This window comes from Lathyrus oleraceus, chromosome 7 (assembly GCF_024323335.1).
Source record: "Lathyrus oleraceus cultivar Zhongwan6 chromosome 7, CAAS_Psat_ZW6_1.0, whole genome shotgun sequence".
Taxonomy (NCBI): Eukaryota; Viridiplantae; Streptophyta; class Magnoliopsida; order Fabales; family Fabaceae; genus Lathyrus; species Lathyrus oleraceus.
This window is the reverse complement of record NC_066585.1, coordinates 63830735-63855477: the sequence shown is the minus strand read 5'-3', so window position 1 is coordinate 63855477 and position 24743 is coordinate 63830735. Positions and strand designations below refer to the sequence as shown.

At 39.2% G+C, this 24743-nt stretch overlaps 1 protein-coding gene across 1 annotated transcript; it reads right to left on the bottom strand.

The window, feature by feature from the left end:
* Nucleotides 1-22522: 22522 nt before the first annotated feature.
* LOC127102043 (uncharacterized) lies at nucleotides 22523-24500 on the bottom strand. The gene is made up of 8 exons (XM_051039462.1): nucleotides 24488-24500; nucleotides 24170-24301; nucleotides 23984-24070; nucleotides 23782-23905; nucleotides 23371-23694; nucleotides 23144-23275; nucleotides 22804-22960; nucleotides 22523-22692 (listed from the first exon to the last, which is right to left on the bottom strand). The coding sequence occupies exons 3-8, from the start codon at nucleotides 24016-24018 to the stop codon at nucleotides 22523-22525; spliced, it is 942 nt and encodes a 313-aa protein (XP_050895419.1). The 5' UTR covers nucleotides 24019-24070; nucleotides 24170-24301; nucleotides 24488-24500.
* Between the last annotated feature and the right edge of the window lie 243 nt (nucleotides 24501-24743).

The window sequence follows — 24743 nt, the reverse complement described above, 5'->3', positions numbered from 1 at the left end:
TTTTATTGTCACTTATAAAAGGTGCGCAGAACGCTAAAGTAGTAAACTTATTTTTAAGAAATAAGACTCGTAAACTTAGTTGAAAAGTGATTTTGATTTGGAAAGTTTACCCAAGGAGTTTCCTGATTTTAAATCTATCAACGCGTTCGAAAACTGTTTCAAAGATCGTTTTTCCTTAAAGTGATAAAAATTCCTAGTTAACTAAGCCAGGGTGCTTTCGCACTCCTTGAGTAGTTAAAACTAACCAAGTTTGTTTCAGAAAACTTGAATTAAAAATCCAAACAGCCGTTAAAGCATTTCTACATATTCAATATGTGAAACATCTCTTTAACCGCGATCCTTACATTCTAACCTTTGAAAGATTTAGCCAGACATGGTAATACCAACAAACACAACGATATTGATCATGATGAAAAGTTATTTTAGAATGTAAGGCGTAAAGAACGAGTAAAGTGTGTAAAGTAATTAAAATGAGCAATAACGATAATGGCGAGAAATTTAAATAAAGTAAAGCGTGGACAGAAATTAAATAAAGTAAAGCGCGGACAGAAATTAAATAAAGTAAAGCGTGGACAGAAATTAAATAAAGTAAAGCGTGGACAAAAATTAAATAAAGTAAAGCATGACAAGTAAAATAAATAAAAGCGATTAAATAAGAACCTACTCCAAACGGAGGCTTTAAAACTGGTACAAGGAAAAGAAACCTTCGACTCTGAAGATAAAGACGACATCAAAATCGAAGTGCTCCAACTCAATTTCACTAAGGTGCGATAACCCCTTGATGTGACGGATTACCGCTTTTACAGATGCTAAATATAGTCTTAGTGTTGTAAACTAAGTTGGATCATTTGGAAATGAACTAGAACGACCTATTTATATAGGAGTTCAACAGTTTGTAAAGACCATGATACCCTTCAACTTCTCCTTAGTGGGAACATGAATTGCAAAGGTGGCACCCGCCACCCCTTCATGGCGCCCGCCATGTGTGGAAATGGGAAAGTTCATGGGAATGTGGCGGTTACCTCCTGGTTGAGGGTTGATGAGTCATGGCTTCTCCTATAGCGGCCGCCATGTGTAACGCCATATGTACAATATTTGTCGAAAAACCCTAATTCTTGGTCTTTTTGTTGTCGATACCCCAAGCAAGTCTTACCCAGTAATGTCCCAATACTACCCAACAAGTCGGGTTTATTGAACTTTGTCAGTAGCCTTATTTTTCCAATATTCTTCTCACTATCATCCTTTTGGTGAAAGTCCCTTGGTGAATAATGATCAACGTCTTATTTATGATAACCGTTATCCTTTTGGTAATGGTAAATCCCTGACATTTATGATCTTACCGTCATCCTTTTGGTGTCGGCGATCCTTAAAGTTTTGTCCCAACCTTTGTCCTTTCAGTGAATGGCGACCTCTGTAATTATTACGGCTTACCGTCATCCTTTTGGTGTCGGCGATCCTTGTGGTAATAAGGATCCTTGTCATTTTTGTTCAACCATCATCCTTTTGTTAGTGGTGATCTTTGTTATTATGTTTATCCATCATCCTTTTGGTGATAGAGATTATGAAGTTCGATTTAAGATATCATCCTTTTGGTGATTGTGACATTAAGAAAGATCAATCTTGCTGTCATCCTTTTGGTGTCATTGATATTTGAAGCTATATTGACTTATTATCATCCTTTTGGTGGTAACAAGTTTTGTCGTTTGATCTTACCTTCACCCTTTTGGTGATGGTGGTCGTCAGAATGTTGTGACTTACTATCATCCTTTTGGTGATAACAAGTTCTGTTTGTTTGATCTTAATTGACATCCTTTTGATGTCAGTGATATTTAAAGTTATTGACTTATTATCATCCTTTTGGTGGTAACAAGTTGCATTTTCGATCTTACCTTCATCCTTTTGGTGATGGTGATCGTTTGAGTTTGTTTTGACTTATTATCATCCTTTTGGTGGTAACAAGTTTTGTTATTAATCTTACCTTCATCCTTTGGTGATGGTGATTGTTAACTCATTATCAACCTTTTGGTGATAACGGGTTTTGTTTTGATCTTACCTTCATCCTTTTAGTGATGGTGATCATTTGAGTTATTGTGACTTATTATCATCCTTTTGGTGATAACAAGTTTTGTTGTTTGATAATACCTTCATCCTTTTGGTGATGGTGATTGTATCGACTTATTATCATCCTTTTGGTGGTAACGAGTTTTGCGTGTTTAATCTTACCTTCATCCTTTTTGTGACGGACATCATCCTTTTGGTGATGAAAATCTTTGAATTTTATTATGTCCAACTATCCCCTTTCGGTGACAGCAAGTTCGGTTATTAATCTTACCACCATCCTTTTGGTGGTGACTACCTTGGAAGCTTGGTTTATCCATCATCTTTTGGTGATGACGATCCTGGAAATCATGGCGAATTACTATCATCCTTTTCATGATGTCAATTCTACTGGCGTCCTTTTGGTGCCAGAAAACCTGTTCAGTTTTATCCTTATATCAACCAACTACCTTTGCAAGATTTGAATATCGACTCGGGGGTTGGCATTGATTTGGCATTCTACCCCTAATACCTGGATGTTGTTAGGACTCATTGCATTCAGTTTCTACATTTCTCCATTGCATTTCGAAGGACAAAATTCAGGTCTTTTTGTATTTAATTACCTTCCACCACGAATGTATGAAGACTATTGTTATTCTTACCTTCTAGTTCAAGTTAATTAAATAGGGGCAACTGTCATACCCCAATTTTGTCCGGGCATTTTAAATTTTCGTAAATTTGATTTTTTATTTTTAATTTGCGTCATATGCACAACATGACATGCGTTCCATCATGAATAATACCTAAAATATCAATTGGAATAAATTTATTGAAAATACAGACAAATTGGTTAAATCATTTCTCAAGAACGTGCAAAATCAGCGGGTAAAAAGTTTCGAAATTAAAATTGCAAACGCCAGTATTATTAATCTACTGTTTGTGTAGTTTAACCTGGTGTGTTCGTTACATTTTCCAGCGACTTTTTCAGTTGTGTTTTGACCCGTCTGAGTCTTTCAACCGATGAAAATTTATTTCAGAATTTGAAGAAACGTTGTATTTTTTTAATAAGTATATTTCGTGCTGATCATTTTAACGCATCTAATTTAATTTTTCGGGTAAATTTATATCCGACTTTTATTTATAATAGGTCACTAAATTTCTTGGTTTGATTATTCAATTAAAGAAATTAAAAAAATACAAAATATTTCTTTCCATCCAATATTGAGATGCCACGTCCCCTATATTCACACGATTTTTTTTGAGATCTTATCCTCACCAAAATCTGAATCCCAAGGATCCACGGACTTTGAATACTCTCTCTTAACGTGACGTGTTTTGGGGGGAGGGTGAGCGAAAAAAATTCCCTCTTTCTCTCTCTCCAACGGGTAAAAGAAAAACAAGGAATAAAAGGGTTTTCTTCTTCTCTTTGACGGCGACAGACGACACCCTTTGCAATCCTCTTCCACCTTCACTCACTGTGTCAGCCACCTTCAAACTTATTCTTCCTCTTAGCACCTCAACCTTCAAAAAAGCTCACTCACCACCACTTCTATCTCACAACGCACCGTGATCCCACCCTAATTACATCCCACTATGGTTTCTTATTTTATGCATAAACACAAATCCTTAACTATTCCAGCTACCTGCCATGGAAGTACCACACACCTTTCCATGTTCATTCTAACCACCATACCTTCGTCCTTCACGATTCAACCACGCTAACATCCTTGAACGGGAAAACACCATTATCGGTCACACAACATAACTCATTTCAACACCTTTTAAACACCAGATTTAAACCGCGTTTAAATCACACAACAACCTCCTCTGCAACAGAACACCATCACGCCGCGCCAAGCACCGTGACGGATTCACTGCTGCCAACGTCACCAACATCTATCGGATTCAAACCACCACATTGTAGCGGGGTATTCGTTACCATTAGAGATATTGACTAAATCTAAGGTAAACCATACAAATCGAGTCGCCACCGCACTTCTATTTATCAAAGGAATGGTTAGAAAGCAAACAAAAACCTAAAAGTTTTATCAAATCAAAAACTAGTAAAAATGTCAGAGATCTGGGTAAGGGGGTTGGTTATGCAATGTGAAGGTTTTAAGCACCCAAAACATCCTAGGTACTCATAGGGAGCCCTTTTCACATTAGTTGTAAGGTTAGTATTTGGTGAAAATTTGTTTGTGCAAACATGATTGAAGAGATGAGAAAAGAATGTACAAGTTTATTTACATTTGTGTTTGGATGGATAAACCCATTGCCTACGTACCATCTTAAAAAAGATTAGGATCAAAACCTCGTAGTTCGGGGTAAAAATCTCAAAATGAGTTGGTGAATTGATTGGTCCAAAAGCCTTAAGGTCTTTTGTTATCCAAGGGAGAAAACTCAACCTAAAACCACAAATCCACCATGTGAGGATATCTTCAACATGCTAGTGAGGGGTTAACCCTATAATAAGCATGGAAGACTCATTGTCCATCACTAAGGATATAGGTGAGCATTACATCTACCTCAAGGATAACTCAAACCTAATAGCTAAAGGTTGTGAAAAAATTTGATTAAGAAAGCGGCCATTGAAACCACAAAAAGACATTTGAATGGGTTATATTTACCAATGAAAAGTATTTACAAAATATGGTCAAAGTTGACTTAAAGATTCAATTCAAAATAAGTGTTATGAAAATAAGGTTTCAAAATCAAAAGCATAAGGCTTAGGTTTCTAATGTTGAAAACAAGTGTTAAATGTTTGCACAAAAGTTTTGGCTTGGGTTAGAGTGGAGAGAAGAAGAAGAATGGCTAAAATCCTAATCATACAAGGGGTAAAGGATAAGAAACAAGACCACAAATGGAGTTCCTCTCTTGAGATGATATTGATGATCCAAGTAGCTCCCATCCTTTGGAATATGCAAGCAAAAATAGTAAGCTCAATCAACAATCAAACAAGTCTCTTAAGAGATCCTAAATGAATCTTGTATCTTTCACTTTGGATGAACATGGCAATGGTTCTTCACTTTGGATCAAGTTGGAGTCCCTAGCACAAGAACACACACATCAAGAGATTCTAGCAAAGCAAACAAGGAATGGACAATAAGAGTTTAGAAGTTGGTCCTTTCAAGGTCATCTTTCAACATTAAGCATTCTAAAGGCCCAATGCCTAGTTGCTCTTTGACTTTTATAGCACTCTAAAGGCCCAATGCCTAGTTGCTCTTTGACTCCAAATTTGCATAGGGAAAGTCCTAAAGTCTAAGTCCATTTGCCCATTTCTTTGTATTTGGTCAACAATCAAAATAAAACACAAGCACAATAGTATATACACAATTATGTGCTCAAGTGAGCAAAAGGCAAATTGCATTAACATAAACATGTGCTCAAGTGAGCAAAGGAAAAAGCAAATGAATAATATGTACAAGAGTAATAAATTGCATAAATTTAAAGTGCAAAAAGTAAATATTAATAGTTAATGGTTAGTGTTAGTAGTTAGTGTGCCATAAGGTAAATTTAGCGCTATGTTAAGCAATTGTAATTGGACTTATGTAGAAGTCACAACTATCTGAGGCCGGTCAATAATAATGTAGGCAACAACACAAGTTAGAAGTCTTGATTAGTGAACCAAGTTCCAACAACTTGCCATGCCAAAAGAAAAAGAGAATTGATCTTGTATTGGTTTAAGTCCTTTGCATGACTTAAGAAGCAATCTATCCTTAATGCAAAGCCATTCACTTGATCATTTGATCAAGATGAATTAGATTTGAATCAAGGAAGATTAAACCTCCATAATCAATGCTAACTTATCAACCTTTAACTTATTGATCAAAAAGAAAAGAAGAAGAAGAAAGAGATGAATAATGGAAATGGAAATTAAAAGAATAAAGGACATTAAATTAAAGAATGTACCAATCAATAAGTGTTGACCAATGACATTGAGGATCATGGTCAAACAATCAAAAACAGAAGTGAGATGAAGATTGGAGGTCAAGTAATGAACAAAATATTTTTGACATTTTTAATATTAAAAATAAACTTGAATTAAAGTATTAAAGAAAGGTTAAACTTCAAATTCACTTCAAATCAACTTTAAAAAGTCCAAGTGAATTATCCCAAGTTCAACATGGTCAAACAAAGTTTGACAAAAAATTTCAGCATTTTTAAAAGTCAGAAACTATTTTTAATCAAATAAAAATGAATAAAAATAACCTAATTGAACTAAAATCTCAAATAAATCTCAAATCAATTAAGAAATTGATGAGAATATTTTTCATAGATCCATCATCATTCAAAGAGGTTGGAAAAATATTTTTTTATTTTTTGAATATCAAAAACTATTTAAAATGAATTAAAGATGATCAGAAAAGAGAAAATTCACAAAAAATAACAAATGATAAAATAAAAAATATTAAAAATCATTTTTATAAACTAGAATTAAAAAGAGAAATAATGCAATTGGTCCCATATTTTTTGGATTAAAAATGAAAGAGTTATGAATTTTTGAAGTAAAATGGAATTAAAGAAAATAAAATGGAAATTAAGAAAATCAGAAAAAGGCTGGCGCATTGGATGAGATTTCATTAAATGAGGTGGCACATCCTAAGGCACTCATGCGCGCGCTCATGGTGATCCAAAGTCAAAGGCGAAACACAATGCATTATTGAAAGTCATAAGAATGAAAGGCTATGATTAGATCTGGGAAACGCATCCAATGGTCCAGATTTGATCTGGCAAAGAGACGGTGGCCAGCGCCACCGTCTTCTCCGGTGAGCTCCGGCGAGGGCAAAAAAACACAGAGGTTCAAATGCTCACCAAAATGGACGATCTAGGCATCAATCAAAAGAGGAAGTGATGTACATCACTCCTATACCACTCACTTCCACTCTAGATTCCTATTAAGAGAGAAATCAGAGATGGAAGCTTGATGGTGTTCATCATGAACTTGCTTGATTTTGAAAATTGAGCATACAGCAATGATGCCTCTATAGAGAGGACTTCAGACAACACAATATCAAGGCCAACAGATCAAGGAATAAGGAGTTTCAAAGAAAAAACCAGTTGATGAACACCTTCGAATTGTGAGGCTTTGAGTCACTTTCCTTGCTTCCTTTTTCCAAACAAAACTTCAATGGACTAGATGATGAAGGTTTAGGAACTTTAGATCTGAAGATTCAACCAAATTCAATTGAATTTCAGATCTGAAATTTTGAAGAATGTGAACTTAGTTCCTTGGGTATGGTTGGGAATTGATTTCTGCAGAGCTTTAGGCGCCTTTAGGTTGGTTTAGAATGAATCTGAGCAGCTCTATTTATAGCACAAATGATGCAAGGCATGTAGAATTCATGTGCATGAAGTGAGGGGGCCTCCATGCATGGGCCTGTACAGGCGCATGGGAGGCCCAAATGCAATGGCAAATGAGTTTTCAGATGTAAGCAAGATGAAATGGACGTGTACATGTGATTGAATTGGTTTGTGTAATGAGTTTCAACATGTTATGCATAAATGAGCCTAAAACTTCACCTCTTCGAAAATGCCAATTAGAAAATCCAAACATAAGCATATGGGTAATGGTTAGAAAGGTCTTGACATGAGGAACAAATGTTATGTTGGACAAAAACTCATTTGAAGTTGTAACACCCCAAAATTTTCCCTCCTCATTCATGCATTCATTTAGCATTTCATATTGCATTTCATCATGTCAATCAGAATTAGATCCGAAAAAAAAAAAAAAAAAAAAAAAAAAAAGAAAAAATAAAATAAAATAAAAATAATAATAAAAAAATAAATAAAATATAATAAAAAATTTTGGACTTGGGTCTCTCTCATTTGAGCCCACAAAACCATGAAATTCAGTCTATAAATACCAAGGCTTCACTTGAGAAAAAGGAAGAGAAGCAAAATACTCTGAGGTTTCCTTGGAACAAAACCCTGGACAAAACCTGAAGAGAAACCTGACAGAGAACTCAGAGCAGCCTCCAAACCCTGAAGGGCCTCACGGGTGCAACTCAATTTCAATCAAGCTCTCCAATCAGGTTTGCCCTATTCCCATTATTTTACGCCTTCAATTTGAATGTTCTAAATGTGTGATGTATTATGAATGGGTGAAACCTATGCCTTGAATGTTTAATCACATGATTTCTGAAATGTATGCCACAGAGTTTGAGGTTTCTGAAACCATACTGTTATTCATGAAAAAAATGCTTATCGTGTTTCACTAACCCTTTTTTTGAGTTTTTGTGAGGGCTCGCAGACTCTTGCAGAGATGGTTTGCGTGGTTTTCCCACTTTATTTGTGGGATACCCCATGGAGGTTCATTCCGATTACCTGTACTGACTCACTTTTCTTTGATGGCATTAGCTTGGGAGGTCCCTGGGTTTCTTACTCCTTTAATTGCTGTTACTTCGGATCTTCATCCGTGTGGTACTTTTACCTCTTTTCCGCATTTTATCGCTTTCTTAGCTGGAAGACCTTGATAGGAGGCATTTATTTTCTTTTGTTTATTTACTTCTGAGCCCCTTGTTGGCACATTTACTTTATACATGTTTGTTTTGTATGTGTTGGTATCCCCACAAGTAGCGCGGTTCCTTCGTCGAGGACTGCCTTTTTGCCCTTGAGCATCCCAAACCCTAACCCTTCATTGATTTTTCTTCTCCTAAACACACGTTTACTCCTTCTACTACAGGCGAGTAAGTCTCCAAAGGTCGAGCATCTGGTAGATTGCGTAGTGACGTCGTTCGTCCAAAACCCAATCCATAACCCCATAGTTAGCCGAACTACGTTTCGCTCTGATTCTCAGGCCAGATGAGATACGTAGGCATAAGACGCGATGTCTTAGCGAGCACACATCCCCCCAACCCATAGGTAGCCGAGCTACGAAGACTCTGATTCTCATATTCAGATGAGATACGTATGCAGTGGATGTGACATCCGCGCGAGTCATTTTCATTTAACCCTTTTTTTTTGGTAAACAGCACAAGATAAACTCACACCCTCTAGACGAAAACTACAAAAGTGGATCCCGTAGAGTACTACGGATGCGTAGGGGTGTTAATACCTTCCCTTCGCATAACCGACTCCCGAACCCAAGATTTGGTTGCGAGACCCCGTCTTGTCCTTTCCTTTTTAGGTTTACTTCGAGCGTTTCCTTTCCCTCCTTTGGGATGAATAACGCACGGTGGCGACTCTTCTGTCATTTTCTTTCGCCGGTTGTTTTTTCGCGCACTGTATTTTTCAGGTTGCGACAGCTGGCGACTCTGCTGGGGAGAGTACAGAAGTTGACCTCTTGCTGGTCCATCTTCCCTAAGCGATTCCCTCCTAGCTTGTGTGATTTCTTGTTTATTGGGTGTTCATGCTTTTGTACATTTATTTGCTTACCTGCTTGCATGCATCTGTTGTATCTATTGGATCTGTTTGTTTGTTTGTTGGGATGGGATGTTCTACGAGAGATAAGCCCATTACCCAGGCTTGAGTGTACACACAGGTTTTAGAGTGGATGATCATGAGGCTTGCGTGGCATGTTGCTATGTTAAGTCGTTCGTGAAGAACCACACCCAGACGAGGTTTCTTTTGGATATATTATGTCCTACGGATGTTCCGTAACGACATGGTGTTCCTTTAGAAATCGTTGACTCTGGTGACCATTTCCCGAGAACTCAGTCGAGGCCTCTCCTCCGAGACGTGATTATGTTAGCTCTGGTGGGCGCATTCTCGCTGATCAATCTGAGGACCCCGAGACTGGGAACTTGCTTTAGGATGTCCTGTTGAGGGGAGTCAGTGGAGGTCTTTTATCCCGTAATAATGCCAAACCTTCAGTGGTAAACGTATTATTCGCGACTGAAGGGCTGAAGCTGACGAACTTCTGTTCTTAGAACCTACCAGTGAGGGGTGGGCTAAATTCAGGAAACCTTAACCTCCAACCAACCCGGTTTTCTGGAGCAGAGTTTTGGTCTTGTAATATATTCCTCAGTGAATTTCTCTCCAGGCAGTGCAACCTGACAGATGTTCAAGCGAATCCATCAATTCTGATTGACATGCCTTTGCATTGCATAACATCATCTGCATATTTGCATCCAACATCTCATGCTTATTCATTTGCAGGGTATTCCCTTTCAAAATGGGGGTGCCTTAAAACTGAACAAGCAGTGCATCGCATACCATGCATATTAACCATTGTCTGTTTTGCAGGTGTCACCGCAGTGTCTAATGTTTGTTCCCTGTATCAGGAAGTTATTGGTCCCAAGTGAGTCCACAGGTACCTGACAAAGGAAAATCGTCCACAACGAGCGATGGACCAAGTACAGAAAGAGTTGGTTGATATGCGTGAAAGGATGGATCAGTTCATGACATTGATGACTGGTATGGCAGAAGGCCAAGCGAAGCTGAGGGAATTGGTTGAGCAACCGAGACCCGATCCGGAGGTGGAGATACCAAATGCTAAGGGAAACCCTGGTAACCCTGGGAACGCCGATAACCCTGTGAACACTGGTAACGCGGGTAACGCAAGTGCTGATGGAAACCCGGGTAATGTTGGCAACACAGGGAATGTTGGGAATGGTATTGGCGGAAGGTACGATGTGAATCAAGGAATTCGGATTAACGGGCGCCCCGTTACTGAAGATTATCAGTATGATCAATTTTCTTTGCACGAGGAGGCCCTCGAGACCACTCGCCGTATGGATGAGCTTGCTGAGAAGCTCAAATCTTTGGAGTCTCAAAATTCCTTAGGCTTTGATGTCACAAATCTTGGTCTGGTTCAGGGAGTAAGGATTCCTCACAAGTTCAAACCCCCTACTTTTGAGAAATACAACGGGGCTTCTTGCCCACGCACTCATCTCCAATCTTATTTGGGAAGGTTGGGAGCTCACACGGAAGATGAAAAGCTGTGGATGTACTATTTTGAAGACAGTCTAACTGGAGCTTCTCGTGAATGGTATTCTCATTTGTCTCGTACTACCATCAAGAGCTGGAAAGACTTGGCAGAGGCGTTTATCAAGCAATATCAATACAACTTGGACATGGCTCCAAATCGGACCTTGTTGCAAGGTATGTCTCAGACTGCCAAGGAAACCTTTAGAGAGTATGCTCAGCGTTGGAGACAAATTGCTGCATCCGTCCAACCCCCTATGTCTGAAAGGGAGATGGCGGACATGTTCATGAACACTCTTCAAGGCAATTATATTGAGAGATTGGCTGCTTGCCCGTCAATCAGCTTTGCAGAGATAGTAATTGCTGGAGAAAGAATCGAGAGTCTGTTGAAGATGGGCCGAATTCAAGACAATAGTGCTTCCAACTCATCAGGTCCCAAGAGACCGTTTGCTGGTAACGGTCAGCGAAGAAAAGAAGGCGAGGCAAGCGTTGTGTATGCCGGCAGAGGCAGGGGTAGAGGACGCCCTAATTATTATCAAGATCAAGTGGCCGCAGTCACTATTCCAACACCTGTTCCTCAACCGCAATATCATCCGCAACAACAACCCAGGTATAACAATCAACAACAAGGAGGTAATCCGGGTCAGCAGAGACACTATCAACAACGTCCAAGGCAGACGGACCGGGTCATCGAGCCAATCCCAATGCCTTATTCAGTATTACTTCCCAAGCTGATTGACATGAATCTGGTTACGTTGAGAACTCTGGCCCCACCAATCGATCCCAATAATTTTCCTAGAGGTTATGATGTCAACGCCAGATGTGCTTTTCACTCCAACGCACCTGGCCATACTACAGATAATTGCAAGGCTCTCCAGTTAAAGGTACAAGATTTGAGAGATGCCCAGGCTATCAATTTTGCTCCGGTGCCTAATGTTATCCAGAACCCGATGCTGGCTCACGGCGGGCAGAGGATTAATGCTGTTGATAGTGGGGAAACTTTGAATTTGGTTTCTGATGTGACTAAGGTGAAGACTTTGCTATCAGTGGTTAAAGACCGACTTTTGAAAGGACAGATTTTCCCGGGCTGTGGGGAAGAATGCAGAAATTGTCAAGCTGCCGAAAACGGATGTGACAGTTTGAGAAGGGGTATTCAGCAGCTGATAGATGAAGGTTGTCTTCAGTTCGATCAGGCCCGTCCGGTGAAGAATGATGTATCGACGGTGATGTTTTATTTCACTCCTGAAGAAATATATGTTCCCGAGAGACTCGCTCCGACAACAATATATTTCCCAGAAAATACAGAACCAGCAGCGGTGAACATCGAAAGTTCAGCACCAGTCGCAATTTACTCTGACAGCCCTCAACCGACTTTGGTTGGTCCAATCACCATCACGGTACCAGGACCTGTTCCGTATGAGAAAGACAATGCTATCCCGTGGCACTATGGGGCTGATATCTACTGCCAGAGGCAGAAAGTTAACGAAGAAGACATTGACATTGGTAGCTCCGCTGTAGACAATGTTGGAGGGGTTGGTGGCTTCACTCGCAGTGGACGCCTATTTGCACCATCAACATTACGCGGGAATACTGAAGCCGAGGCAGCTGCCAAGGCTAAAGGGATACAGGTATCCACCGAAGAGGTTACTACTGAGGAAGATCCTCCTAAGACCGCATTCGAGAAGGAAGTGGATGAGTTTATGAGGATTATCAAGGTAGTCGACCAGCTAAATCAGACACCCTCAAAGATCTCCATTCTCTCACTATTGATGTGCTCTGAGGCGCACAGAGCAGCCTTGTTGAAAGTACTGAATATGGCCTATGTTTCACCGGAGATAACTGTTAACCAGCTGGAGTCGGTAGTTTCCAATGTAAACGCTAGCCGGGGGCTAGGTTTCACCGATAATAACCTGACACCTGAGGGCAGGAATCACAACAAAGCCTTGCATATCACAATGGAGTGCAAAGGGGTGGTGCTTTCCCATGTTTTGGTTGATACAGGCTCTTCTCTGAATGTTCTTCCAAAGAAAGCCTTAACGAAGTTGGATTGCGATGACACCATCCTGAGGCCAAGTAACTTAGTTGTGAGGGCTTTTGATGGCTCTAAGAGAGCTGTCTTTGGCGAAGTTGAGTTGCCAGTTAAGATTGGACCGCAGGTGTTCAAGAGCACCTTTTATGTGATGGATATCCAGCCTGCCTACAGCTGTCTGCTAGGTCGGCCTTGGATTCATGCTGCCGGTGCTGTTACTTCTACCCTCCACCAGAAGCTCAAATATGAACTTGAAGGTCAGATCGTCACTGTATATGGTGAAGAGGATATTTTTGTTAGCCACCTGTCTACATTTAAGTATGTAGAGATGGACGGCGAGATGCATAAGATGCTGTGTCAGGGATTCGAAACTACAAACATCAATGAGGTCGCGCCCGAAGCTGTCTTTTCACCTGAGTTTGAGAAGGTCGGGACTTCTATCTCTTCATACAAGCAAGCTGTCGAAGTGGTTAAAGCTGGTAATGCCCAAGGCTGGGGCAAATTTGTGGAGCCAGTCATCAAAGAAGACAAGTTTGGATTGGGGTATGCTCCGGGATCTCAGAAGAATGAAACCGGTACTCTCTCCGACGGGGGTTTAGTTTCCCCCCACATCGTCAATGTTGCAGATGAAGACAAGACTGACAACGACTGTGACTTAGATAGCTGGATTCGCCCGTGTGTCCCGGGAGAAAAGCTCGACAATTGGTCGTCTGAAAAAACCGTCCGGGTTACTCTACTGAAAGAGTGATTTTTATTGTTTTCCTTTATTGCATGCATAATAAAGTCTTACACTTTGCCCAAGGTTTAACGGCTCATTTGTAGGGCCATCCATTTAGTTACGTTTCGCAATTATTTTTATCATCAATAAAGGACGGCTTTTGCAAACAATTTTGTGTTCTCTTTCTTTCAGTTTTTTTTTACTTTTTACAAAAAAAATGGCAATGTTTCTTTTTTCGTTTTTCCTTTCTTTCAAAAAAAAATCTCTCATTCTAAGGTAAAGCACGATCCTCCATCATGCAGAGCCGACCACTCGGATCTCACTGCTAACGACACTGCTATGGCCAAGTATGACTTCGACAATCCTATCTATCAAGCCGAAGAAGGGGCTCAGGAAGATTGTGAATTGCCTGAAGGGTTAGCCAGATTGTTGAAACAGGAGGACCGAGCTATTACACCTTATCAGGAGGTGGTTGAGACCATCAACATTGGTACCGAAGACGACAAGAAAGAGATCAAGATCGGGGCCAGTCTACAGGCCGAGAGGAAAGACCGTTGATCATGTACTTGACTGTGTTAGAAAGGTCAATGGGTTGTGTGCTCGGTCAGCATGACGAGTCAGGTCGAAAAGAGCATGCAATATACTACCTTAGCAAAAGTTTACCGACTGTGAACAAAGATACTCATTGCTCGAGAAAACTTGTCGCGCTTTGGCATGGGCTGCTCGCCGACTAAGACAGTATATGTTGACTCACACGACTCTATTGATATCAAGAATGTATCCAGTCAAGTATATTTTTGAAAAGACATCACTTACCGGAAAGGTTACTAGGTGACAAATGATACTGACAGAGTATGACATCCAATACACTTCACAAAAAGCCATCAAGGGAAGTGTCTTGTCAGACTATCTTGCAGAGCAACCGATTGGTGATTACCAACCTATGAGGTTTGACTTTCCTGATGAGGACATCATGTTTCTCAAATCGAAAGATTGAGAGGAACCACTCCCGGAGGAGGGGCCTGACCCTGAATCCAAATGGGTTATGATGTTTGATGGGGCGGTCCACGTCAATGGTCGCGGAGTTGGTATAGTGTTGATCACACCGGAAGGGGGTTCATATGCCATTTGGTGCCAGAATAACTTTTCCCTGCACCAACAATGAAGCCGAATACGAAGCTTGTATCCTAAGACTTGAGGAAGTCGTCAATATACAGATTAAAACCCTGGATGTATACGGGGATTCAGCTTTGGTCATCAATCAAACCAACGGGAAATGGTATACACCTCAGCCTCATCTGGTTCCTTACAGAGACTACACGAGAAGATTGTTAACTTTCTTTTGAAGAAAACCAATTTGCTGATGCTTTGTTTACCTTGTCTTCGATGATTAAGGTGCTATGCTGGAACTACGTACCCAGAATTGACGTATCTCGGTCAGAGACGAATGAAGAAATCATTTGGTCAGAAAGTGCGCCCTCGGGGGTATCAAGTCGGTGAATTCGTACTCAAAAGATTTCTTCCTCCCAACACAGATCACAGGGGCAAATGGACACCGGACAACGAGGGTCCATACGTGGTTAAAAGAGTTTTCTCTGGCAGAGCTCTGATGCTAACAACCATGGATGGCGAAGACTTCCCGTCCCCTATCAACTCAGACGCAGTTAAAAAATACTTCGCATAAAATAGACCCGCTGGACGATAAAAAGAATAGTCCAGGCAAAACAAGGGCATCCTGACGAACCAAAAAAAGAGAATAAAGAGGTTCGGGAAAAAATTAGGGATATAAAAAAAAGTACACCCGGTGAGTCGAAAACCCAAAAGGGCGGCTCAGGCAAAAATGGGTATCCCGATGGATTGAAAACCCGAAAAGGGGGCGATCCAGGTAAAAGTTAGGGAATAAGCGAATGACTGTGATCTGAGTTCATCAGTGTTATATCATCGTTTCATTCAATCCGACAATCTTCGAAGGTTAAAGATCGACTAATCATCCACTTCAGAAAGCAAGATGAGCAGAGCGTCTTGAAGACATACAAGCCATATCAGAGTCGAAACTCGGTGGGACCCCATATCCACGTTGTCATTAGGATAGTTCTCTTTTTATAGCGATCACCTCTTTTCAGGGATCAGCTTCCTGATACCCTCGCCTATTCCTGGCACAAATTTTCTCCCCAGTAAGAGTCGAATAATTCAGTTAAAGAGCCTCTTTATTTTTCATTTATCAGTTTGTTCGCAAAAATGTCCGAATTTTTGATAAAACATATTGCATATGAACATAATGGTGGCTTTTGCAGATGATTTGCACAGGAAAACATTTAAAATTGCTTTGAATGTGCTTAATCCCGGACGGTGAATTCAGACCGAGTAATTCCCCCGAGGCATACGTGTATTTTTGGTTGCAGGTCACAGGAACCGGATGCGAAGTCATGAATCCTCATCCCCAAGCGGTTGATGTAACACCCTTCTAAAATACCCCAAATATTTAATTAAAAATAATAAACATATAACAATTCAGAGTAATTATGCCCTTCAAGGGTGTCACACATAATAATCACACCATTCAACAATATAATAGTCATGCTCTTTTATTAATCCAAAACATAAATATTTGCATAAAACGCAGCGGATAGAGATCTCCTCAATCATGTAAAACATGTAACATTCACATGTAAATTATTCAACAACATAAAACATCCCATCCCGATGTTACATCTATCAGAGCACGGCTCACTAAGGAGACTACACTAGACTCCAAGCATTCGCTTCTACTCAACTCATTTCTCGTTACCTGAAAAATAGTTGTAAGGGTGAGTTCCTCAATCAATATAATAAGCATTATAGAATATAATGTCATGTTAAGCAATTTAACATATTAATCACCCTAATCACAACATACAATCAGTAACAGCACATCAGCTCAACATTATACTCAACACCCACAATAAGCACAAGTATAATCTCAAATCATACTCAATGACAACACAACCACACGTATAATATTGGAATACATCCATTCATATTATACGCCATACATACATTATGCAATGAGACTCCACACATGCGGTACCGACTATTCTTGAACATATGGTTCAAGCTCACCGATCAAATCCAGATACGGCTACTAAGCTCACTAGTCCCACTCATTTGAGATCTAATGACTCACTCACTAATTCCTCACCATGGGAATTAGCTACAGCCCCGAAGGCTAGACTATGCACACTAATCATCTAGCATGCAAACATCAACAACAAACCCACAATGGTTCACTCACTAATTCCTCACCATGGGAATTAGCTACAACCCCGAAGGCTATGCTATGCACGCTAATCATCTAGCAATGCAGCATCAACAACAATTCACAATGGACATATGCTCACACTCTAAGCCATACAACAGTCCATTCACAAACACATGCATAATATATACATTCATAGCATTATGCATATCATCATACATCATCAACACATGTATCAACACATCATTATCATGTCAATCAATTAAACACAGTATTAGCACACTCTACTAATACCTATACTGCTCAAAACAGCGGGAAATAATCCCTATTACATCATACGCCAACATAGGCCAACTCTCAATTATGTACACAACATTAAAAAGCCAATTTTTCCACTCTGCAACAGTGTTAACCGGTTAACGCCCTGGGTTAACCGGTTAACGCAGGCAAAACACGCTCACTGCCCAAAACTTAACAGTGTTAACCGGTTAACGCCCTGGGTTAACCGGTTAACGCAGGCAAAACAGCACCAATTTCACAATTCGCAACAGTGTTAACCGGTTAACGCCCTGGGTTAACCGGTTAACGCAGACAAAACAGCAGTTCCTGCGCTAACACAAGGCAGAATGCAGAATTCTCCGCATTTTCCGCCGTTGGAGGACTTCCGGACCTCCGATTCCGATTCCGTAAAAAGCTATACGTTCGGAATTTCACAACTAACCCAAACACAGATTCAATTACAGTCTAAATACAATTTATCCAACATAATTCTTCAGCATCAACAATCCCAATTAGGGTCAAATTAACGGCTTATCACTACCCATCACATATTATCCCATAATACCCATTAATCGACGATAAACCCCCCTTACCTGAGTTAATCCGGCGAATCTCAAGCTCCAAGCTCTTCTCTTCTTCAACCTTCTTCCTCTTGCCCTGCCTCTTGCCCTTTTCCTCTTTCACGATCGCTTTCTGTTTTTCACGTAAAACCTTATTTTCCAAAATGAACTCTTTTTCCTTATTCCAACTTATATATTTTCCAAATTATATTATTCCAATAATAATAATAATAATTCCCAAAAATAATAATAATAATAATAATTCCAATTATTTAATTAAATTAATAAATATATTATTAACTCAATTTAAATAATTATTTTATTATTATCGGGGTGTTACAACTCTCCCCCACTAAAAGAGTTTTCGTCCTCGAAAACATACCTCAAGCAAATAACTCCGGATAAGACTCCTTCATCTGACTCTCCAGTTCCCAAGTCACATTGCCACCTGCTGGTCCTCCCCAAGCTACCTTCACCAAGGCTATCTCTTTACCCCGCAACTGCTTCAACTCTCGATCCTCGATCCTCATAGGTGATGTTTCAACAGTCAGGTTATCTCTCACCTGTACATCATCTACTTGGACTACATGCGACGGATCATGAATGTACCTCCTTAACTGAGACACATGAAAAACCTCATGCAAATTTGCAAGCGACGGCGGTAAAGCGATACGATAGGCTACCTCCCCTATCCTCTCCAAAATCTGATAAGGTGATCGCTCGACTGTGTGAGTCGAGAATGGGATACAAACTGCAAGTGCACAGTTCTATCGCGTAGTTTTAAAAGATATCGATCCCACAGGGACTTATGAATCGATATACCGTTATCTAAGGTTACTACGTAAATCTAAGGTGAAAATGTTTGATTGTTTGGGGAAAAACTAAGAGCTAAACTAAGATCTGGATAAAATATTAATAAAACGGATATCGGTATGTAGTTCGTCAAAACTAGGGAATCAAGTCTTTGTCGGTTTCTTGGTTTTAAAATAAATCGTTTCGGTTAACTTTATTGGTTAAAGGTTTTATCTCAAACTCTCGCTCTGTTGAATAAACCATGATTTTATATTAATGTAGCTGTCACTTATAATTAAGTCAAAAATCATATTTGAAAACAATAAAGTTGCAGAAACTCTTTTTAAGAAAATACTGACCGTTTTAAACACCCTTATCTCAAACTCTCGCTCTGTTGACTTAGGTTATATAATCAAATCCAAATGCTTAACTCTCGTCCTCACATTCAATCTTTAAAAATACTTTTTGGAAAAGGTCAGAATTTAATTAACTCTAAAACTTGCTCTCGCCCTGATCTAGAATTAATGCCTAACTTACACTGTCCAGTTAAAACCTCAAACTCTCGCTCTATTGATTTTAACTTCTTTATGTCCTTTACTTTTGTAAAAAATCTTGTTATTAAACCTGTAAGTTGAGACCGTAAAAAGATTGATTTTAATTTTAAGTTTAGATAGACCGACTCAGTCTTGATCCCTTATTCTGCTTACTTTACATACCGACACCTAGGCGAATTAGCCAGACATGCTAAATAAACAAGAATACATATCATGCATAAACAGACTCATTCCAGGCAGATAATATAGATAAATAATAAAACAAAATATTAAATAATGATTAAAGAACCTGAATGCGTAATACAATAGTCTTGAACACTCCACCACAAGCCGGTAGGATTTGTTCTTGGATTCTTCAATTAAACAATAAATTAAGCCAAGGAAATAAAACTAGAATCTAACGTAAGGTTAGATCCGATAAAAAGTTGCACAATAGTTTCCGGTGTAGAAACTATTATGCGAAAAATATCTAAATGCTAAAAAGGGAAAGGTAAATTGCAAGGGAAAAGGAATGTAGAACTTGCAAAAGAAATAAATAAAATAAACAATGTTAAGTGCTGGAAAAGAAAAATAAGCAAAAAGCGTGAAAAGAAAAATGGGCAGAGCTTCGGCAATATGAGCGTGGAAAAAACCGGGGGTTGGAACTTCCCAATTAGCTGCTATTTATACAGCTGCTGGTGTAACTGCTTTCCAAGGGTTTCCGTATGCGCGGTCTTTTCGTTCCGAGGGTTAAGCGTGCGTGGAAATAGCTTTCAACGTGGTCAGTTGAGTTCCTAGCGCCAAAAATATAGGGGAATGGTGTGACGTCCGTCACACCATGTGTGACGCTCGTCACAAGAGTGTGCTTAGTGTGACGCTCGTCACAACCTTTGTGACGCCCGTCATAGGCATAACGTGCGCTTTCTTTGGGCTGGGCTTGGTCTTTGTTATTTGTTTCCTTTTTATTCCTTTTTACACCTCCTTTTCTTCCCTTTTTCACTTTTGCTTCAAAATGGATGCCTGACATAAATAGAAAGGAAAATACCGCATAATATCTGATAAAATGAGATAAATTAAAGTAAATGATAATATAATCTAATTGAATTAAGTCCTAAAATGTGATATAATTTCAAGTTATCAAACTCCCCCATACTTAGATCTTTGCTTGTCCTCAAGCAAAATACAGTATAGAAATCGTTTTAAAATTTTAGCCAGATGAAATTTCAAAACACACATCAATTCGTAATAGGTTGCAAGTGGATTTTGTTTAGAAGCAACTTGAGTTAAATCTTGATATCAACAACTACCGTCATAACCTAGACAACCCTGCCTTGTGCAAATCAGTTCAAGTACCCTATTATAGCTATCCTAGTTCCTTTACTCTTATTTCACCCGTTTTCATTCTAGCGAAATCACATTAAGCCCTTTATCTTTTCGCGCACATAGTGGAGTAACCGGTTAGTGATTATGATCCGCTTTTAGCTAGAAGTTCTGGTACATAAGTCGGATAACTTCGTTATTCAGTCCATTGCAAATTGTGGGGGATCGAACCGTAGTCCGCCCTACCGAGTTCAGTACCAGATACCTACTGATCCAACTCATAATGGATTTTTCATATTGTGTTTTTGCATGATCTGCAACCTTTAGATTAAATGATTTGGTAAGGATCACCTAATTTAATCAGTGCATTTCCTGATATATTCATATATTTTATGTTACTTTGGGGATCATTCACTTATATTCATCGGCTCTCCACGTAGTTTGCTATTAAGATGGTGTTGACTTCTCGTATAAACTACTCGGGGTTACTATAAAACTAAAAGTTCAAGGGATTGGTATAATAGGTACTTATCCTGATCTAACATGTTGAGGTTCTCAGAGCGTTGTTATGGTAATGATTTTTTGTCTTGATTTCACTCAAGTTTTATGAGGTAAGCAACCTTTATACTTATTGGGTGTGTTAAAAAAATTTTTTTTTTTTTTTTTGCTATGGCTCAAGAAAATTGAGGGAATAGATAATAGAAATTTTCACACTCTTAACTTAAAATTATAATATATTTTTTTTTTTTTGTTTTGTTTTGTTTTTTTTTGTTTTCTTTTTTTTATAATGATTAAAGGGAAATAACAATGAAAGGGAAAATAACATACTTGAAAAATGGAAATAGGAAGAACAAGTTTTCCCCCCCATACTTAAATTAAACATTGTCCCCAATGTTTTAAGGAAATGAAATACAATATGGAAAGGAAAAAGAAACTACAACTAAGGTTGTCTTCCGCCTCTGGTTTTTGGACCTGGTGATCTCTGACGTAAGTCTAAGTTGTCGAACCTGCTGAACAACTCAGTAAACCGCTGGTCGGTTATGGCATTCCTAGCATCCTGTTGCTGTTGCATTTGATGCATCATCTGCAGCATTTCGACATTCTGTGCCTGCATGCCATCGATAGCATCCATAATGTCGTCGTTGGTTGCAGGCCTTCTTCGTCGACGACGTTGGGAGGATGGGCCAGTTGTATTGCCGGAAGGGTTGAGCGGGACTGACTGTTGTGTAGGCGGATGATCACCTTGTTCCATTTCTTCAAACTCATCCGTTTGCGGGTTTGTTTGTGAAGGCTCGGTGGTTTCAGGAGCGTTTAGATCATAGAGGTGGCGGTCGGGGTTTGTGACATCAGTGAGGGCAGTATTTGGTAGAACAACGCTTGGGACTGCCTGGTTGTTCACCATAAGATAATATCCTCCGCCTACTCTGTTCTTAATCAAGCGGCTGGATCGACAGTAGCCGGTATCCATAGATAGGGGAGGTAGGGATTCTAAAGTTTGGAGTTTATCCCCTAGGTTTAGGCCAAGTGCGATGGTGGTTATTAATCCACCAATTATAAAAGGTTGCCTGCCTCTAGCACATAAGGTGCGGATATGATGAAAGAGAAAGGAGGCGGCGTTTACCTGAGTATCTGGTTCGAAGACGCACTGGAGGAAAAATAGTTCCTTTGAGTTGACCTTGCTGTTGTTTGGCCTCACTATGCCAAACAAGGGATTAGACAGCGCTTTTTTTGACATTAGACAGCGCTTAAAAGCGTTGGCTATACTGGCGCTGGTATAGGTCTTAGACAGCGCTTAATTTACTAAAAAAGCGCTGGCATAGGGGGGGTTTAGACAGCGCTTTTTCAGTAAAAGCGCTGTCTAAAACCCCCCTATGCCAGCGCTTTTTTAGTTAATTTCATGTTGAAATTAACTAAAAAAGCGCTGGCATAGGGGGGGTTTAGACAGCGCTTTTACTGAAAAAGCGCTGTCTAAACCCCCCCTATGCCAGCGCTTTTATCAAAAAAGCGCTGGCATAGGTGGTTAATTCAACAAAATATAGTGTAAAAAAGCGCTGGCATAGGGTGGGCTATACCAGCGCTTTTACACTTAATATTGATTGCAATACCTTATAATGAAAACAAGCATTAAGATTAAGACAGTCAAAATATAATAACTTATGAAAACTTATAACAAACAACAAATAAACACACACGCATAGTATTCATTAAGCTCCTCATAAAGCTAAACTCACTAGTAAGATGGAAATTTTTACCCTGAACATTGTTGTTGCCAAGTGCTATGGATACAATAGTTGTAGGTGGATTTAGACTGCTTTCCCTACAATCTAGCAACATGATTGAACATTAGTGAGCAAATAATTGAATGATTTAAGTAAACTCGCAATGGAAGCGTTCTAACATACGCCTTAAAGAAGAACTCATTCTTAATTGCTTACCTTCCCTTACAGCAATAAAACGGTTAAAGCGTGTATCTAATACTCCATCTGCATAGCTTACAGTCGGTCCACCATAATCCGGAGTGAGAGGTATAGGAGACACATCTGGTGTGATCAAACACACAAAAAAAACAGCACAAGTTAACAAAATTGCTTGCTTCACACACATTGAAAATCACACAACACCAAATCAACATTCTCATGTTGATACAAATCAATATGCAAGTATTTTGAGCAAAAAAAAAATCAGTATGCAAGTATTGAGCAAAAAAAAATCAATATGCAAGTAAACTACAGTTGACTATAAAGAAAACTTAATTTGATGGCAGAATAAAACTACCATGCATTTTTGGAAAGACGGTAAGTTTGATAAAATCATGGTGGCGCTGTGATTTTGTTGGTAGTTTTTGCTAAAATCGTCTGTGTGCCAGTGCCACCGTAATTCAGCTTCTGCTGCTTCAAGGAAAACAACCTGAAATACCATCCCCAAATAATTCAAAGCCTGAACAATAATAATAATAATAATAATAATGATAATGATGAACATGGCCAGGAGAGGAAAAATACCAGGGCCAATGTTTTGGTGGAGGGGAGAATTATTTTATCCAAACTACCAAATTTCCCAAACATGTTTGCAAGTTCATTTTCGGTAGCACCATAGGGCAAATTCTTGGCTAAAATTACATGGTTACTTCTTTTAATGCCATCAACTTTACCCTTCGCAAGCTCCTCCAAAGCTTCCACGTTCACTCCAGCTTTTTTAAATGCATTTTTTGTTTCTGAAATCACTTGTGTTTCTCCCAGAGCAATACGTACAGCAAGATCATCAGCTTCTCGATCCAGTAAATCACTTTTACTAACACCATATTTCCGAGCAACATTTTCTACAATCTATTAACATCAACCAACACATGATTAAAATATGCATACATCTATAAATAAGAGAAAAAGCAACCTGCTATCAATAAAGAAACATACTGTATCAGGGCGCATGAACAGACTATTCCATGCTCTGGTATCTCCACTAGCTTCAGCTGCTTTCCTCTCTTCTTCTCTTCGTTGTTTGAGAGTTTTTGTTCCTTGATCCTTGGAAACATTGTTCCTACAACATGTAAACCATAAAATGACAATACATGATAATCCAATTTAACATCTTCCATGATGCAACATTATTCCTTACTCTTCATTGTTTGAACGTCTTGGTATAGCTGGCATAACATGTAATAATCTTCCCTGGAAGATTGAATTGTCTGACTCTTGCAACGCCCTGATAAACATTTTCATACACTTGCATAAATTACAATATAACAATAGTTGGTATAAATGAAGGTGAGAAAACAATTTCTATCCATCTAGCTGTTATTACCTGGCTGCAAAATCTGGAACTGTGAAATGAATATAAGCTATTCCCTTGGATCGTTTCGTTTCCTTATCAACAACTAAATGAACCTGTGAGACACCGCCAAACTGACTGAAATGCTCTTCCAGTTCCTCCTCCCTGTAACAGAGCAACAATAAAATGATAAAACCAATTAAAAATAAAAAAAATTTAAGATCAATTGAAAGATAATACTAACGTAAAATATTAGCTACCATAAGATATTCATTCTGTAGAAAAATACTAAATGGAAAAGCAGGAAAAACAATATGAAACATGGATCCATAAGAGAATTTGAGAAAGTACGTGGTCGTGTATGGCAGAGCAGGAAAAACAATATGAAACATTCATTCAGTCATAAGCTCACGTGACTTGTCGGAATCGGGATTATTTGGTAATCCAACTACTTTTCTGTCGCTTAAGATAGGATGGTTTGCAATTGATGTACCATCCGTATCTTTATTCAATGCTGCTTGGTTGTTACCATCATTGGATACAACTGAAGTGTCATTTTCCCACAGCTTAGACTTTGCGCGAGGTTGCATGACATGAAGAAAATCTT